This window comes from Heterocephalus glaber, unplaced genomic scaffold (assembly GCF_053883595.1).
Source record: "Heterocephalus glaber isolate CG9 unplaced genomic scaffold, H.glaber_assembly_v1.0 deba00001773, whole genome shotgun sequence".
Taxonomy (NCBI): domain Eukaryota; kingdom Metazoa; phylum Chordata; class Mammalia; order Rodentia; family Bathyergidae; genus Heterocephalus; species Heterocephalus glaber.
In genome coordinates this window covers 7103360-7121223 of record NW_028258463.1, presented here as the reverse complement: position 1 = coordinate 7121223, position 17864 = coordinate 7103360, and the positions used below count along the sequence as shown (strand labels likewise).

At 51.0% G+C, this 17864-nt stretch overlaps 2 protein-coding genes across 6 annotated transcripts in view; both read right to left on the bottom strand.

Moving 5' to 3' along the window:
* Positions 1–2789: 2789 nt before the first annotated feature.
* Slc35b1 (solute carrier family 35 member B1) lies at positions 2790–8898 on the bottom strand. 4 transcript variants are annotated; one of them, XM_004859659.4, is made up of 9 exons: positions 8475–8898; positions 8155–8258; positions 7448–7578; positions 7111–7141; positions 6369–6526; positions 5145–5271; positions 4134–4240; positions 3860–4013; positions 2790–3009 (listed from the first exon to the last, which is right to left on the bottom strand). In XM_004859659.4, the coding sequence occupies exons 1-9, from the start codon at positions 8684–8686 to the stop codon at positions 2957–2959; spliced, it is 1077 nt and encodes a 358-aa protein (XP_004859716.1). In that variant the 5' UTR covers positions 8687–8898; the 3' UTR covers positions 2790–2956. The 4 variants fall into 4 exon arrangements, with proteins under 4 accessions (XP_004859716.1, XP_021095748.1, XP_087058673.1 ...); XM_021240089.2 differs by having other exon boundaries at positions 7448–7611; positions 8475–8763; XM_087202547.1 differs by having other exon boundaries at positions 7448–7553; positions 8475–8682.
* Positions 8899–11149: 2251 nt separating this feature from the next.
* Positions 11150–17864, bottom strand: part of Fam117a (family with sequence similarity 117 member A) — a 44381-nt gene continuing 37666 nt past the window's right edge. For both annotated transcript variants that reach the window (XM_021239970.2, XM_004859660.3), the window contains exons 5-8: positions 17596–17730; positions 16410–16611; positions 15197–15347; positions 11150–12368 (exon numbers count right to left, since the gene is read on the bottom strand). In XM_021239970.2, coding sequence (XP_021095629.2) covers positions 12068–12368; positions 15197–15347; positions 16410–16611; positions 17596–17730 — 789 coding nt within the window. In that variant the 3' untranslated portion in view covers positions 11150–12067. The remainder of the gene's footprint in view (positions 12369–15196; positions 15348–16409; positions 16612–17595; positions 17731–17864) is intronic.

Genomic DNA, 17864 nt, shown 5'->3' with positions numbered 1-17864 from the left:
CTGAGGTGCCCTCACAGGCCACTGAACTCGGGACATACCCAAAGACGGACTGCAGGTCACCTAGCACTCTCTCGGGTTTTCCCACCTCTGAAAGTACAGATATTGTTCAATTCTCTTCACAAGGGTGTTACAGGGCAGTAAGAAAACACACTCTACTCCTAAGTACCCACTTGATAAATTATCCAGTTAATGTTTAATTCTTGCCACTTTAAGTTAAAATAATGTGATATTTTTTGGCTGGGTATGATGGCACACACCTGTGATTCCAGCCCTTGAAAGGCTGAGGCGGGAGGATCACTGAGAGTTTGAGGCCAGCCTGGGCTACATGGTGAGAACTTATCTGGAAAAACCACAACAAAACCCAGTGATTTTTATTTAACCCTTAATCCCAGGATAGCTTTCCCTAGGCTTGTACCCCAGATCACATCTGTGGGTCATTCCCCCTGTTGTAGGCTAAGAGGTGCACAGGAATGGGAAATCACATTACCATGAGCTGGAACAGCAAAGGAGGCAGATCTGGTGCTTGACCAAAACAGACATAAATACAATGTGCCCTGAACTGAAAACACAGGGCCAGGGAAGATCTGCACGCTGGTTGCCTCCCTTCTGCACAGACTTGAGAATTAACTGCAGACGAGAGCTCTTTGATCTTCAGGAACCTGAGCCATCAGCCGCCCATGGTTAGTGATCAGCAACGCTTCTGTCTGAACTTGTCTACATCTCACATGTCGGCCCTGTTAGCAGCTTTTAGTTGAATCCGGCCCTCTCTGATGCTGCAGGTTACTGTGCCACCCGGAAGGAGCTGGCAGCTTGCGACAGGTTTTAAGATTGGGTAAAATGACACCTCACCTGAAAGCCACTGTCCTGCCACGAGCACTCCTGGAAATGACCTCTGGTCGCCTGTGTTCTCTCTGGAACTGACCAGAGGCTGAGGTGAAGGCAGAGAAGGCAGCTGCAAACCCCTTTCCTGCTTGGCAGCTGGGCCAAAGCTCCAGCCACTCCCGTTTTCACCTTCCTACACTTCCCCTTCAGGCCTGACCTTGTTACCCCTGCACCTCTTAGGTGCCACGCTTCGTTTTCCAGTAGGCTGGGCGCCCCCTAGAGGGTAAGAACGGTTCTTACACTACTCTCACTGCCCAGCACACTTCCTGCCTGGCACCCAGAAGGAAACAGATGTTAGATGAGGACAGGAGAATGACTGTCAGAAGCAGCCCTCTGTTCCCAGTGCTGTCTCCCCGTGGTCAGGTGAGAGCCACACTGAGCGGTTCAGTCCCAGCTCCCCAACCATCTCACTCTTGGTGACTAGAATTACAAATTTTGCTTTTTGGTTTTGTTGAGACAGGGTCTCTCCCTCATTATGTAGCCCAGGCTGGCCTGGAACTCATGGTGATGCTCCTGCCTCAGTCTCCTGAGTACTGGGATTACTGAAGCTCACCACCATACCTGGCTTATAATTAGACAGTTTTTATTTTCTTTCTGGTACTGGAGATTTTACTATGGACCTTGGACTTCCCAGGCAGGCGTGGCACCACTGAGCCACATCCCCAGCCCAGAATTAGGCAGTTTTGAAACTAGTTGGGAATGGGAGGGGGAAGAAGTAGAGACAAGTCTGATGGCCAGGAAGATGTCACCTATTAAGAGGAGGCCCAGGTGACTATGATTTGTAGGTCCCTGGCCCTGGGAACAAGCTCTAACCCCCTCACCAATCCACAGAAGCCAGCAGGAGCTATCAGTCTAACAAGGAAGCAGCTCCCTGATGAAAACTTCAAGATGAAAACACCCATAGGGAGGGAAGGAAGGTCAGCCAGATGTGCTTAGAACTCTTGAGGAGTTCTGAATGAGAGGGGGCCCATCGGGGCAGGGCTGCAGCAACACCCGGGACCCTGGGGAGCTCAATGTGTAAGGGGGGCAGGGCCTGAAAGGCTGGCGGGAGGTGGCGCTGGCACACAGTGCTCAGGAAGGAGGCTGGGCTCCCATCTGGATAGCTGAGGGGCTGGGGCTGCCGAACAGATGGAGGGAAAGTTGCAGCTGGTGGAAATGCACTTTCATGTGTAAAGTTTGGTCCTCAGAGGATTGCAGTTTCCAACTCAGAAGGCAGCAGTGGGCAGGCAGCTCTGCTCCAAGCTCCGCCTTCTCCTGCCTTGCCACCCAGAAGACCCGACAGAAGCTCTGTGCCAGGCCTCAGCCGCTGTGCCCTCCGCCAGCATCCTTTTCAACAGACAGGAGCTGGCACAGGACACCTTGGACTTCGATGCTTCAGTAGCTGAAGGGGGCAGGGGAATAGGAGGGACTGATCCAGCCTCCCTGAGGGGACCAGGTGGTCTGAGAACAGACGGAGAGATGGAGGGAGGGAATCGGAATTGGGAAAAGTGCATGCATCGACCTTCCAAAGCTGTTTACCCTACACATGGTCTCCTGGGGGAGCCAGCAACAGGGACAAGAGAAAACCCACCAGAATGTGACACTCTGGGCTCATTTCACCCCAGCTCGAGGCACTTCTTAAGGAGAACACTTCTTGTGCTTGTCCGCCCAAGCTTTGAGAAGCGATTGCTACATGCTCTGCCTCCAAAGACAGCCCCCTGCCTCAGCACATTCAGAGTCTCATCCCCAGAACTGAGCTGCTGCCACAACCACACACTCGCTCCAAGCTCGCCCTGTCACGCACAGGCTCCTGTGGGCTCACCCACCTGGCCATACTAAGCACAAAGGAGAGGGCCATGGGGTCAGAGCATCGGGCTCGGCTCCCCTCCCTCTTTATCTGCACTGAGAACAGAGACTGCCCATGCATCTTGTTATAATCCAAGATTTTTTTTTTTTTAGAATGTGATTTTACTTCTTTTGATTTAAAAAAAAAGAACAAGACTGGAACCCAGTCCTGTATCACTACTGAGTCCATTTTCCCAGGAGCTTGGGAGATAGTCACGTAAGCATTCAAGGATGGAGGTAGTTTCTCTTTCTAGTGGGATGTCTTCTTAGCTCCTTTCCCAAACTTGGCATCAAGACCGAGACCTACAGAAAGGAGAAAATGGGCTTAGCTCTCTGGGAGCCACATGAAGTATACCGGAGACTGGAAAGTCAGCTTCGGTTCTTCAAAACTTTGGATAATGTCTTTTTGTAATTTCTTCAGAGACAACAGAATGGCATCAAATGAAAGAAAAGAAATCATCAAGATACTGACTGGTATTCATGGATAAAATATACAGTAAGACCAAAAGAAACTTAAGAGTCAAAATTTCTAAGCTGCCAGGTACAGTGGTACACATCTGGAATCCCAGCTACCGGGGAGGCTGAAGCAGGAGGATTCCAAGTTCCAGCCCACCCTAGGCAACTTAGCAAGACTTTGTCTCTAAATGAAAAATAAAAAGAGCTGGGGGTGTGGCTCAGAGGTAGAGCAGCACCAGGTTCGACCCTCAGTACCACACACACACACAGACTTCCTAAGCTGTTTCTCTCTGCTCACCCAAAGCATCGTGAATCGGTAAGGAGTATGCATAATTCTGCCCTGCTCAGGATCTGGAAGGAAATCACTGAGATGAACTGTACACTAGGAAGGCTGCATTAGAAATAATGCTTCCTTTGCTCTTTTTTGTTGTTTTTGTTTTTTGAGACAGATTCTCACTATGTAGTTCTGACTGGCCTTGAACTCACTATGCAGCCTAGGTAATTCTCCTGCCTTAGCCTCCTGAGTGCTGGGATTAAAGTGTGCACTACTGAGCCTGGCTGCTTCTTTTGCTTTTAGGTTTTCTCTAAAATAATTAAATAAATCTTATGGGTACACAAATACATTTTAGGAAAAAAACTATCAAACTGTCATCATCCCTCTGTGTGGCCCAGAGATGATGCTCTGGGGGCTACTTACCCAGGAACACAAGCACGGTGCCCACCCACTGCATGGGGCTGATGGGATTGGCGAAGAGGATCACAGAAGCCAAGATAGTGAAGAACTTTCGAGTTGTGGTAATGATGGAGCAGGTCAGGGGACCAAAATACACAACTGTCATGAAGATGAAGCTCTGGAAGTCAGGAAGGTGGGTCAGGTGACTCCTGGCGCCGCCCTGAGGTCCACAGTGCCAGACCTCCTGGCTGATCCTGCCACAGAGGGGAGGCCACACTGTCCCCTCTTAGGAACTCACCTGGCCCAGGGCACTGGTCAAGCCAAAGAGCAGGATGTTGTAGATGATGGCTGGGTACCTTTCGGCAAAGCCCAAGAACTCCCAGAGCTCCCCAGTGAACAGGATTCCTAAAAGGAAAAGTCCAAAGTGAAGGGTCATCTTGTGCGCACTCTCCCATCATGCGTCTTTCTCAAATGTGTGTGCATGTGTGTGTACACATACACATATAAATATTGGAGAGGGTACTGGGATATGAATCCAGAGCCTTCACACTGAGCCAGATCCTCAGACTTTAATTTTTTGAGACAGTGTCTCACTAAGTCACAAGTTTAGGCTGGGCTGGAAATTGTGATCCTCCTGGCTCAGCCTCCCAGAATGCTGGGATTACAGGCCTACACCACCAAGGCTGCCTCGTAGTATATTTTTCTGATAAGAGAAACTAAAGATTTGATTTTGCGAGAAAGGCTTCCAAGTTAATGAGTTACTTCTACCCAAGAGACTGAAAACAGGGGCCCTCTGAAGTGTGGAGATAGCCACCCACACATCTCTGGCTTAAGGACGCTCCTGGCGCTGGTCACCTCCAGCCACCAGCAGCACCCTCCTTTAATCCCAGTGTGCTGCACACAAAAATTTCCTCCCTGTGCCGAGGTGAAAGTTAGGAAACTGATTTCAGAGCAAATACATTCACGTTTGAACTGCATTCAGCACACACCTAAGTCTATTTCCTGCGAGTCAATGTCTCATTTGCCTCCTGGGAGGGAAGTCTCCCACACCCCAGTGTTTTACTATGTGTGTCTTCCCTGACAGTGGGTTCAGATCTACCCCTATTGTGTTAGTAACAGGTAGCCGGCAGGTCCCGCCCCACGCAGGTTTTTCCAGGAAGTTTGTCAGGACTTGGACAGAAGGGCATAGGACCAAGTGGGACCCTTGGCCTGTGCAAGGTTAGCACTGGCATTTGAGCAAGGGATCAACCGAACGAGAGCAGTCTGCCCTCTGGTGATCTGTGGGAAGAACAGCACAACTGCTCCTTACCAACTCCCAGCAGCAACGTCGACCAAAGATTGATGTTCAGCATCATGTGGTTGGAGCTTGTTTGGTAATGTGCTCGCATGTAGTCCTGGCAAACACCTGTCAGTCCGTCCAGGGTCAGAGACAACAGCTGGGAAGGAAAGAAAGCAGCCTGCAATGAGGTGGCTGCCAGGACACAAGATTCTCATCCTTAGGCTCCTCAAAAAGCCACTCCCTGTACCTCGCCTGCCTTGTGAGTGCAAGGTCCTGAGTTCAATCCCTGGTACCAAAAAAAAAAAAAAAACACCCTCTGAAGATGGAGCCCTCAAACAGTTTTGCCATCTGTCCCAGACGGAGGCCAGGGAGAGACCTCACTAGCCGTCCCTCCCCAGGCACTGGACTGACAGGCTCACTGAATGCCATGAACTGCGTACTGCCTTCCCGCTGGTGTCAGGGGTGAGCCATCCACCTCCTCCCACTGAAGGTGCCAACATTACTTCCTAACTTGAAGGAGAGTATACAGTGCTCAGACTGGAGTCTGTGAGCAGACTGCCTAGACCGGAATCCTGACTCTCTCACTTAAACAGGATGCAATGATGGCAAGTGACTTCACCTCCCTGGCCCCAATTTCTTGATCTTTAAAATGGAGCTGGGGATTTAGCTTAGTGGTTGCACTGCCTGCCTCACAAGGGCAAGGTCCTGAGTTCGATCCCCGGTACCAAAAAAAAAAAAAGAATCAACTCTTGGGCTGGGGATTTAGCTCAGTGGTTTCGCCACCTGCTGCACAAGCATAAGGACCCGAGTTCGATCCCTGGTACCAAAAAAAAAAAAAAAATGGAGACAATACTACTTGTGTTAAGAGACTGTTGTAAAAATTAACCAATTAATATGCAGAACACTTGGAACAGTGCCTAATGCATAAGCAATGGCTCCTATCATATTACCTTCACTGCTGTCTGTCCTGGCTCTTGGAAAGCCACAGTGAGTGCCACTGCACACCTTCCTTTTTAGCTTTCAATGATGTCACAACAGGAACTGGACACCGGGCTGAGTGATCCCTTTCTCAGCAGGAGAGCTGAGCCGGAGCTAAATATTTCAGGCTTCCCACCATGACCTTAGCAGAGACCAGAAATGGAGGCAAGGAGCACACAATCTCCCTTGAGCCCTGTAACTGGCCTCCTGCCTAGCTGGGGCTGTCTTTCGTTAAATTTGCCAGAAAATGCTGTGTTCCCCAGCAGGATCGCATACCAGGAGCAGCTCGCCATAGCCGACCACGTGTTCTTCCATCCCAACTACTTTCTTAGGTTTGTACATGAAAAGGGCCACTCCAGCCACAATTAGCAGCACACACAGGTACTTGGCCAAGGGGTACTTCTTCTTCAGGAGTGTCACCCCAAGGAGCATGACTACAGGGGAGGAAAAAAGAGTGGAATACTCAGGTATCCACAGGCATCACTGACCCCAGTACCCTCCTCCCAGGAGCCAAGAAAAGACTCAGGGAAAAAAGAATGTCTGAGAAGGAAGGTCTAGAGAAGATAAGAGAAATGACAGGCTGGCATCTAGATAAAGATGACTGAGCAACAGGGCCGAGTACAAGATGGGGGGAAAGTAGAGAACAAAGGTGAAAGGTCCAGGAAAGAATAAGGCAAGGGAGTAGAAAGAGGTTGAGAGAAAAAACTCATCACCAAAATGGAACTTAGGGCATGTAATGACTGTGCAGACACACGGAACACCCAAACTGATTGCCCATGTGCAGCAGGTTGAGTCTCTACCTCCCACTGGAAATTACCAGCCTGGGCACTGCATGGAAGTAGTACAAATGACAGATGATGGGATGGGCAGGGGGAAGGGCTAGAAGGAACTGTAAAGTTCCTGGAGAGAGTTATAATGGGATGATGAAACCCAGAGGGATACAGAGTTCTAGCAGAGGAAGAGAGCTCACTCCAGGAAAGGTGAAGACAGAAGATGGAGACCACCTTCTTCTGCTTACCTGGGATTGGCTTGCAGGATTTACCAAGGACCTGAAATTAAATTCAGCAAATAATTTCTGAGCATCTGTGATGTGCCAGGAACTGAGCTAGGTGCCACGTTAAGTTGAGCAAGTACAGGACTTATACCAGGGACCTCAGCCTCAGAAGCAGCTCTGTCACCACCCAACCTATGACCAAAGCCCAGCTGTATGGTGGTACACACTCTGAATTTCTCAAACATAGTCTACCAGCATTGTTCCTTTTTATTTATTTAAGTTGCAGATCCGAGGGGAAAAAAACCCTAGGTCCTTTTCAAACAATTTCTAAGCCAACCTTTGTCCCGCCCTGAGGTTTCACCTGAGTCGGGTAGTTGACAAACTGTAGTGCTGAGTTGCTGGAGACCATGGCACCCAGATAGGAGACAGAACAGGCAGCATTGACCCAGCTCCGAGTTCGATCCACCCTGGCAGTGTCAAAAAACTGGATCACTAGGAGAAGACAAAAAAACATACAAGAGAAACCTGGTGGGGCTAGGATGGACCACTAAGCAAAAGCTGAAGCTGTATGAAAGCAATCTGTCTGTCAAATAAGACATGAGCTATTTCTGTCTTCTTAGACTGAGAAATCTCTGAAAATGATTCAATCCTCCAATTCCACCTAACCCAACCACAAGATCACATGCAGAGAGAGGTGGAGGTTTCGTTCAGGGATAAGAGACGACTTATCCCTGCTGTTAGTCTCCAGGGAACAAAGAAAGCTTAAAACGTGTTTGAAGCTGATGCACAAAGTCAAAGGGACAAAGGGAAAAATGTTTTAAGTATTCTCAATGGGGATCTGGACCACAGAAAACCATTCTCTGCACACTTACGACTTAGATGTTGGTCTAAATTAAGAAAATAACATTTTACTCTCACTTCAAAGTCATTAGTTTTACAGCTTAAACAGAGAAGCCGTGCAAAGTAGGTGGAGGTTAGGAAACTCAGACCTCGAGGTTAAATCAACGTCTACCACCCAGAATGCTGAGAGGGGAACACCTCCCAGCAAATTACTATCTAGGTACTCACAGATCTTGGCAAACACTGCATTGATCGCACACTGGATGAAGACCAAAGTTAAGGCAAAAGTGAACGTCTCTTGTTTAGCTCCCTCCCCATACTTTCCTCTTGTTCTAAAACGAAACACAGGAGAAAGAGAGAAGAAAATAGTATATTTCACTATCATCTAGTATGCCGGGCTACTGAAAGCTTTGGAATTACCTTGCTCCTTTGGATGTACGAAGAATCGGTAAGGATAACTGGGGTCATTTACAAATGGGCCTGGGCCTGGGCCTGCCAGTGGGGGCTGGACTGGGGAATGGCTGCGCCCCATTCGGGGGTCCACTCACATTTTTTCCTGCAGGATCCCATAGTAGAAGTAACAGATAAAAACACCCAGGAAGCAGAGCGGTAGGCGCAGCCGGTCGGGCACCAGGGATTTGCTAGCGGCCATGAGACGCCCAGACGAGCCGACCGGAGACCCGCTCACAGCCGGCAGCGGGAGCGGCGGCGGCGGGGACACCTCCAAGCGGACATCGCCGACCGGCGGCAGGGGCCTCATAGGAGCTGCATGCGACCGCCACACAGTAGGGCCCAGAAACCACCTCCCGAAATGCCAGCTCTGGGTTGCCAGGAGGAAAACTCCTCAAAACCCAGAAATCATTTTCTAGGAAAGAAGACTGACTGTGGGACCTTGGCTCTGTTCCTGATGGCCAGGAGCTTCAGCTGTCTTGAGGTTGTGGCCTTGCCTGCGAGATTTTCCGATCAGGCATCGCCGAGGACAACTATAACCCAGAGTTCGGTGGGGTGGCTTAGGAGATACGTGGGCGTGGAATGATGACGTATAAGGATGTGGAGGTCACTAATTGGCTGCGCTGTGCCAAGATGAGACCGTGGAGCAGGAAAGAGGAGGTGCAGCTTGCCCGGTAAATCAAATTGTCTTTACACTGGTCAGCCGCCGGGTTTTCGCTGGGTCCTAACGCCAAGAAACTCCTAATGGCACCTCAGCGCCCTCTAGCTGCTGCCCAGCGTCGTAGCTCCGACCCGGATACATAAATCATTAAGCTCCTAAATGAGATGCCCCTAAACTCCTGCTAGGTCAGGTCCCTTGTCACTTCAAGACATTTGCAGACCTACACGTGTCCCCTAAATTCTGAGCCGTAGTTTTCCCAATCTGTAAACTAAGGGTTAATAGTACCCCCCGCCTCCGTCGTCCCTTAACTGGTTCTGATTAAACGAGCTGAGGTTTGTGAAAGTGTCTTATAAACTGTAAAGTGTCCTGTACAAGTTTAAGGTATTATTAGTCATTACTCTTTCTCAACTTAGATTTTACTTAATCACATCCTGGAGGGGGAAATGCAAGCTTATTTAAGTGAGTTTTTTTTTTCAAGGACTTCTAGTTCACCAACAATGAAGCAAACCCTTTGGGTGCGCCCTGTAACCTCCAGGTGCTTTTCCATTTTTGAGCGTCTCCTATTGATCCAAGTGTTGGATCTCCACCTGGGAAGGAATTCCCAGAGCAAGACTGACACCAAGTCTTTTCACCACCACCCAAAACTGCAGCTGTCTCTCCCAACCTTAATAATAGGCCCGGTTCTCTGGCGCCCATTGGACTGGGGGCTGCTCTTCTAGCATCCTGCTCCTCTGGCACAGCTTCAGGGAAAGGAAGGAAACACTGGGTAGCACCACACCCATTGCTTGGGGCCTGACTAAGGCTTTGGGGGCAAGCCAGACATCTATCCCCGGCCCCATTTCCTTTCTGTTGGGAGAAGGGGGAATGCCCCACACATTTGCTGCCTTGCCCTGTGGCTTACTTTACTCAATCACTGGCACCTCCAGGGAACCAAATAGTGGCTGTTGAGAGACCTGGGTTCCAGTCCCAGATCTTTTTTTTGGTACTGGGGATCGAACTCAGGTCCTTGCGCTTGTGCAGCAGGCAGTGAAATCACTGAGCTAAATCCCCGGCCCCCAGACCTGCTTGTTTACCAGCTGGGACCTCAGACGATTTACTTGACCTCTGAATCAATTTTCCTCCGTGAAATTAACAGAACTACGACAAGCAGGAGAGTTCTGTGGCTAGAAGCATGGGCAATAGATTAAAATGATCAAGTTTCCAATCCTAACTCCCTCACTTTGCATCTGTGTCTTTTGGGGAAAGTTATTCAATCTTTTTGACCTTCCCTCATTACCACAGTGAGATATACTACATTTCTCTCATTGGATAGTTGTCATTTTAATGACATTTTATGGAAAGCACCTGAGGTGGTATCTGGTGCTTTATGAAGCCAATGAATGGTAGTTGAGACAGCCTGGCCAAGGGATTTGTCCTGAGGTCTTGTGAGACAAATACACCTGTACTTGTTGTGACTGCCCTTGAGGCAGTCAGCTTTCCACTCATACAGAAGGGATAATAAATCTTTTGTGAGAATGTTTTGTAAATTCCAAAGCACTTCAGAATGTTGGGGTGATTATTCCCATTTCCCCCCAAAGCCTAACAGCTCTTACAGGTGCAGCACTGGACTGAGAGGCTGCAAAAGGACAAGAGTTTCTTTGTGCCCTCCAAGGCCACACTGTGTGGCTACTCACTGAGGTGGGAAGAATATCTCAAAAAGGATCCAAAAGTGCCCTAAAACTGTGCCAAGAGAATCCACCTGAATGCCATTCCCTGGTTGTGTCCCCCTTGTCAGTGCAAGAAGCATGCACATCAAAGTCTGTCCTTTGACCACCCTCATTTCCTCTCCCTATTGGGCTTTATCAGACTTGTGGAAGAATGGGGGACTCCCCAATGACTCCTTCACCCCACCTCTAGCACACACCACTCTCCAGTCTCGACATTTCCTGGGTCTGTTTATGGGTAGTTGGGAATGAAGAATCCAAGCCTGGTGTCCATCCATCCAGCACCCAGACCAGCATGATTGTGTGTTAAATAAGGGCTCTTTCCCTTGTAGACAGGGAAGCAATCAATATACTACCCTTCATTTCTACTGTGCTCCTCCCACCCTAGATATTTAACAGAACCTCAAGCTGCTGGGAATAGTTATTTATTTATTTATTTATTTATTTATTTATTTGGTCTGTTAACACCAAGATCTGCAAAAAAAAAAAAACAAAACCTCTAAACACAAGATAAGAAAACTCGAACTTTAACATTCTTCAATTTTGTGTAAGCTCTGCAGTACGGAAAATATACAAACTTCAAACAGCTGCAAAAATAGTGTCTTTGGGAGAAAATAGAGTTTCTACATCGATACAAGAAAAATCGGCATTTTTCTAACCCAAGCCGGCCCTGGGGCGGGTGGAGGGAGCAGAGCCACCACTTGCCAGCTGCTCCCCTCCTCGCCACCCACCTGGGGTCGGGCTGCTGCTTAAGACAATCTTTAGTCAGGGTGAACGTGAGATGAAAATGCCACTTGGGAAAATGCTTGGTTAGCCCCTCTGTCAGCAGCTGAACTGGTTAAGTGTCCTGGCCGTCTAGGGCCACTTTGGTCAGCTCCTCCAAAGGGGGAGGAGGCTTGGGGATGGGGTTTCTGTCTTCTGGTCTGCTCTTCTGTTGTCTTGGGAGGTGGAGAGGGAAGGAAATCTGTCACCAGCTTCCTCCATGACAATGACAAGAGCTTCCTAGAAGTCATGGGGACTCACACCCTGGGGTGGGGGCCTCCAGGTCTTCTGGCTGAGCGTCCACCAAGGGAGGGAAGTGGTAGGGACACAGGTGTGAGCTGTGAGCCACCAGCTGCTAGTGAAGAAGGCAGGTCCCCTCAAATTGCCGGGGGCTGGTGTCCATCAGAAAGAGGACCCAGGGCTTTGACACAATAAATGAAAGTGCTCGAAGGCCGAGAGGGAGGGGCTTCTCCATCCATCCCCCAGCTCGGGAAGCTAGAGTGGCCTGCCACCAAGGCACTGGTCTCCACGGTACAGAGTGGGGGGGGGGGGTAGGGGTGTCCCCTCAGACCACCAGGGAGCTCTGGAAAAGCACGGACTCTTCTGATGGTGGGGTGAGCTGCCATGGCTCAAATGGCAGTGGGGAGGCCTTGGAGGCCTCTGGATCCTTCCGAGGTGGAACCCTGGGGCCGGCAGGGGGAAGGGGCGAGCCTGGGCTGGAGGGGCAGTTCCGGAAGATGAAGCCCATGCTGGGGAAGAGGGGCTTCATCAAGCTGACGGGGCAGAAGGCCGAGCCGGTCGGGTTGAAATGGACTTTGTTCTTGTCAGGACAGGAGGTCAGGAAGGCCAGGTCAGGGCCTGGGGACCTGGAGGATGGAGAGAGACAGACCCACACGTACACAGAGAAACAGCCAGTGAGCTAGGATGAGACACGTCGCCACAGCAGGGCATCCTCAGGGGAGCTGGGTCTCTGGTCAAACAGGGTGGGAACTCGGCCAAAAAATGAAAGGTCACGGTCTTCAGACCCCTCAGGTCTCCACTGTTTTTGTTTTGTTTTTGGTATTAGAGATTGAACCCAGCACCTTCACACTGAGCTACACCCGCAGCCCCTTGTTATTTTTTGAGACAGGATCTCACTAAATCACTAAGCGGCCCTGGCTGGGCTTGAGCTTTCAATCCTCCTGCCTCAGCCTCCCTGAGTGCTGGGATTAGAGGCCTGTGCCACCATGCCGGGCTTCCATCATTTTTAAATATGGCTAAGCAACAGCCTTTGGCTAGAAACAGAGGGATAATTTCCAACAGTGTGATTCAGAAGAGATAGGAACCTTTTGCACCCAAGGATTTCATCAGGGAAGGATGGTGTTCAGGACAGAGCCAGGCATGGTGACTTTCTAGGACTCTGGCTGAAGGTGGAAGCGCCAGCTTGGACCCACAGACAGTGTGCAGGGTTAAGAGTTCCAGCGTCACAGGCTTCTTAGTGGCATCCCTGGCCTCTGCCTACTGGGTGCCAGCAGTACTGTGTCCTCCCTCTCCCCCACCAGCTGTCTCCTGACACTGCCAGATGTCCCCTTAGGGGCATAAATGGCTCCTGTTAAGTCTGTGGGCCTAAGGAATCTGATTCATGAACACATTTGCAAGGCGGAACCGTCAAAACTGCTCCCGGGAGTAGAGCAGAGCTAGGACCAGGACAGAGGCACTCAGGCCTCTCGCAAGATCCGGGTCCCAACTTGCCACATGGCCTTGGCCATGGCTCCCTTGCGCTGAATATGGGAAAAATCACCCCTGCCCTTCTGACCACTTGGGGGAAATGGACGGATAAAGGAGGTTGGTCCACAGGCTCCTGAGTAAAATCCTTGTGATGACGAAGGGCAGTGGCTGGTCATGCTGGAAGGCCCAAAGAGCACTGGTGGGAGGCTTCCAGCAGAAAGACAGAGGGGAGGTGGCACTGTCCCTAATGGCTCCCATTGATTACCTTTCCCTTTGCGGGGGGTGGGGGAGTGGGGGTGCAGGGTCTCACTGTGTGATTTAGGCTTGGCCTGGAACTCATGGCACTCCTACTATCTTAGCCTCCCAAGTGCTAGGATATGGGCATGTGCCACTGCATCTGGCCCTTTCTCGTTTCCATTTTTTATTGAAGTATACCATATACGCAGAATAATACACTCTGAACAGATTAGCACATTAATTTCCATTTTAATCCTAGAATTCTAATATAATCCATGGCCCCCCAAAAGAAAAGCAAGGTGTGAGGAGAGCAGAAATCTGGCAGAGTGAGAAGAGGGAGCAGGCAGTGGCAGGCCACGTGCTGGGCTGTGCAGGAAGGGAGTCTCCATAGCAGCAAGGTGTCGCCTGGCAGAGATTGCTTGCTGAAGGGTGGGGAACCAGGCAGGGAGGGGATGCTGGTGTGTGCCCGAGAAGAATGTGACTGCAACCAGCAAGACCCTGGGCAGCCCGACTTCTTCCCTGGGAAATCCAGGTAATCTGAGAGGGGACAGCAGCTCAGAAGAGGAAAATGTGGTAAGAGAATCACTGCCCACATGAACTTTCCAATGGGCAAGTTGGTCAATTGAAGAGAGCCCATGAGCTGCTGAAGTTTAAACCCTGGGTAACTAGAAAATAACCTGTGGTTGCCAGCTCTCTTACATGGTGGGTGCAGAGGCAGGAGCCAGAAGGTAACTTTAAGATTGCGTCTGCCATTAGGAGTCTGGGGAAGAGGTGGAGCAAGCAACAGCCTAGTTTCTACCAACACTTCCAGCTTGGGACCACTCCGTTGTCCCGTGGAGGGAGGCAGGGAAGGCCAGGAACCCAGGTCTGTGGAGCTATGAGAGGCGGCCTCTTCCCTCCACACTCCTCGGAGGACCCAGGGCCAGAAGGGTTACCAGGCAGCAGCGACCACAGTCACAAAGCCCCCGCTGGTGGCAGATCGCTCCATAACTCCTACAGCCAGAGGGTGTGCTCTTCCTTCTCTGAGACACAAATGGTGCCCTCAACTCCTGAAAGCCAGTGCCAGCTACATCTTCACTGGCACACCGTGACTACACTTCCTGGCTGCCACGAAACCACAGCTTCCAGTGTGAATCTGACTCGGTGAAGATGAAGCCAGAGGGTTCTGCTTCAGGGGCTGTGTGGCTCTTTGGAGAGCCCAGCTTGAAATTCTCTGCTAATCAGAGGGATCCATAAGAATCCGCAGAAGAATGGCTTCTGAAATACTCACTCGGGTTCTAGAATATTCTACAGTCCTTACTTGCAAGGACTGGAAGTTTCTGTCTGTGAGTTCATGACACTTGAATTACTACACCACAGGGTGAAGGACTACTAGTGTGTGCTGTCAGTCTGTCTGCCTTTCTGACGCTGGACTATAAAATTCTCACACCTTCTGCAGGAATGGAAAAACACAGAACAAAAGGCTTGGGCTTTGGTTTTGAGTATCTTTCCTTTCCAGCTCTTGCTGAGCCTGTGGCTGGCATGTGGGCAGGGAGTGGGTTTCTATGGAGATAATGATAAGCAAAGATTGAAGTGCTCCGAGGAGGTCATGTCAACAAGTTTGATCATGGAAAGACTGTAATACTGATAATCTGATGTAGACAACACAACACCGCTAGACAAGAAGAGAGTCCAAGACTGAAGAAGGGGTCACACGGGGCCCTCCCCTTGTGTCCCTCCGTCTCCCATCCTGCCCATTGGAGGAACTCACGTTGCCTCTTCAAACACACGCACTCGCTCACAGCCTTCTGGGGGCTCCCGCTTGAAGACACAGCTGTGGTTGGGCTGAGGGGAGGCAGCGAAGGCAAGGACTGGAGATGGGCTGCCGTCTTCGAGGGAGGCCGGGTGGCCCGGAGAGGAGGCTGCAAATAGAGCAGGGCTGAGTGTGGTGGGGACAAAGGAAGCTCTCTGCTTTCTTGGGTGTCACAGCGCAAGGTTGGGAGGTACTCGACAAAGGAGGTGGCAGTGGCTATGCTAATGAGGCTGGGTTTTGCATTTCCTATTTTTTTGTGTTTTGGTATCGGGGATCGAACTCAGGACCTTGCGCTTGCAAGGCAGGCGCCGGCACCACTGAGCTAGATCCCTGGCCCGAATGAGGCTGGTGTGTTTCATACTCTGCCTTAAAAACACCTTTGGAAAAAAAAAACACCTTTGAGGCAGCTTACAAATATATATGGCATATAATGATAATACTACACAGTTGAATTGATGGGAAGAGAAAGTCTCCTACCAATTCTGCATTCCCAGGAGGCGGGTGGGGACTGCAACTCTAAAGGAACCCTACCTGCTGTCCCTCTCTGCCTTTTCCCAAGGCTGCAATGCCCTACCAGCCAGTATACCGCTGCTTCTCCTTGCCGCGTCCTCAAATCTGTCCCTCCATCCGGGCAGCAGTGCTGTCCCAACTGTGCAAAGCAACCTTTACACAACGCCACTTAGAGGGTAAAACTCCTCTCATGTTTCCCCAAGCCAATGTACTTTACCTAGGTTGCAAATATTGACTTTATCTGTATTTATATCACCTTTATTCCTTCATAGCCCATGCTCTATTTACCTGTGTCCTGTCAGCCCATGCCCTCGACCAGCCCACCTCTGGGGCTGCTGTGAGCAGAAGGGACATGTGAACGGAGACACCCTGGCTTTCCACTACAGCGGGCTGAACTTCAGCCAAAACACCAGGACAGGAGGGATTGTTTTTTTGGATTCCAGTGAAGATGAAGTAAAAGCATGGGTGCAAAGACTTTGTAAACTACAAACCAGAATGTGACATGAAGGACCATTGTTACTGTTGTTAGTTTAGTGTGCAGAAAGAAGATAACGTACAAGGATATTCTAGTGGCTCATGAGTAATACTGCTGGGCCTTAGCGTTCCTGTGGAGCCTCCGGCAGCTCAGGCTCAACCCTGCTGGCTCAGCACCGTGCCTTACCTTTGTCACTGGGGACGGATGCCAGCTCCTCGACAGCACCCCGGTGCTCCTCACGGCTGGCCCTGCCAGAGGGCTGGGGGGATGCCAGCAGCATGGAGGGAGAGCTGGCAGGGTTGCCTTGCTCCAGGAGGAGGAGGGGGTGATCATAGCTGCTGCTGTGGGGAGGAGCCGGGGCACGGTGCCCATCAGGGACTTCAAGGATCTGATGAGGAAGAAGGAAGAGGCTCTCAGTCCTCAACTCTTCAGTGACCCCAAGGTTACTCCCCGCGCCCTCCCTCTCGGCCTCTCTTCCTAACCCACAGTGATAACTGAACGACGTTTCCTCTAGAGATGCACTCCCCAGCCTCCCCTCAATCTAGGGGGTGCCTTGGCTCTCCCACAGCACTGTTCTTTTCCCCACAGCATAGGCTGCCCATGATAATCACATAGCCCTCGTGTGGTGTGGCCAGTGTGTCGCCTCAGCAGTAGGACAGAGACCTATGTGCTGGGCTCTGGGGACACAAAGGTAACATACACAGGCGGACCAAGGCACCAGGACATTGTCTGTGCTGTGCATTGTCTCAGGACAAGCGTGCCAGTGCCTGACACAGGCCAAATACCCATGTCACTCCTCTGTAAACAGTCACTGGTTTTCGGACGCCCAGCTCACTACATGGTGTGCATGTGTTTGAGGGTACATGAAATCCTGCATATGCCCAAGTTAAAAATCAACCAGTAGGTAAATCATGAACTGAGTGTGCCCACTGGAATTCCATGAATAGTGCCTAACTGGCGCTCCCGGAGTGCCCTGCGTCAGTATAAAAATGTGCCTGGGACTGCAAAAAAGGTAGCACATAATTCAGCATGGGAGCGGGGCAGGAGACGGCCACACGGGGGCAGCTGGGCATGAAGGGCGAAGCCTGGGGGCGTGTCACCAGGTAGAGAGCGCAGGAAGGAAGTGGCGACGTCACTGCAGGGTGGCACGAGCTGAGGCTCAGGTGGGTGACAGTGCTGAGGACTCAGGGAACGTGAGCTGGCAGCTTGGCGGGAGAATGATGCCCGGCCTGTCCGTCCTGCTGGGGACCCTGCTCTCCACTCACCACACTAGGCCTTCCCCAGCTGCACCCACTCACCCACCTCTGCTGTGGCTGAGCTCAGCTCATGCTCCTCCATTCATGCAGCCACAGCCCGAGAGGCCACCACTCACCCTCAGCAGCTCCTCTTCTCCCTGCTCCTTCACAAACACCTCCTCCAGCTCTTGGTTGAGCCCCTCCAGGCTCCTGTGCAGGCAGGGGCTGAGTCGCAGGACCGGGGACCCCGAGGGGAAGCTGGGAGGGGACGCCTGAGGAGGAGGCGAGTCAAAGGATCACCGGAAGCCCCACCAAGCTCCACCGCTATCGGTTCTGTCCTGGACAGCAACCTCGTCCACCCACACTGCAGGACCAAGTGAAGAAAGGGCCGTCTGGGGCGGCCACA

What these genes read in the sequence shown, in the direction of transcription:
- Slc35b1 (XM_021240089.2), bottom strand. Translation starts at nt 8,686, where the DNA reads ATGAGGCCCCTGCCGCCGGTCGGCGATGTCCGCTTGGAGGTGTCCCCG. An exon ending in ATCCTGCAAGCCAATCCCAG is followed by an intron (nt 6,527 to 7,110) that starts GTAAGCAGAAGA and finishes CCTCCCCTGTAG; the next exon opens with TCATGCTCCTTGGGGTGACA. An exon ending in GCTATGGCGAGCTGCTCCTG is followed by an intron (nt 5,272 to 6,368) that starts GTATGCGATCCT and finishes TTTCCTTCCCAG; the next exon opens with CTGTTGTCTCTGACCCTGGA.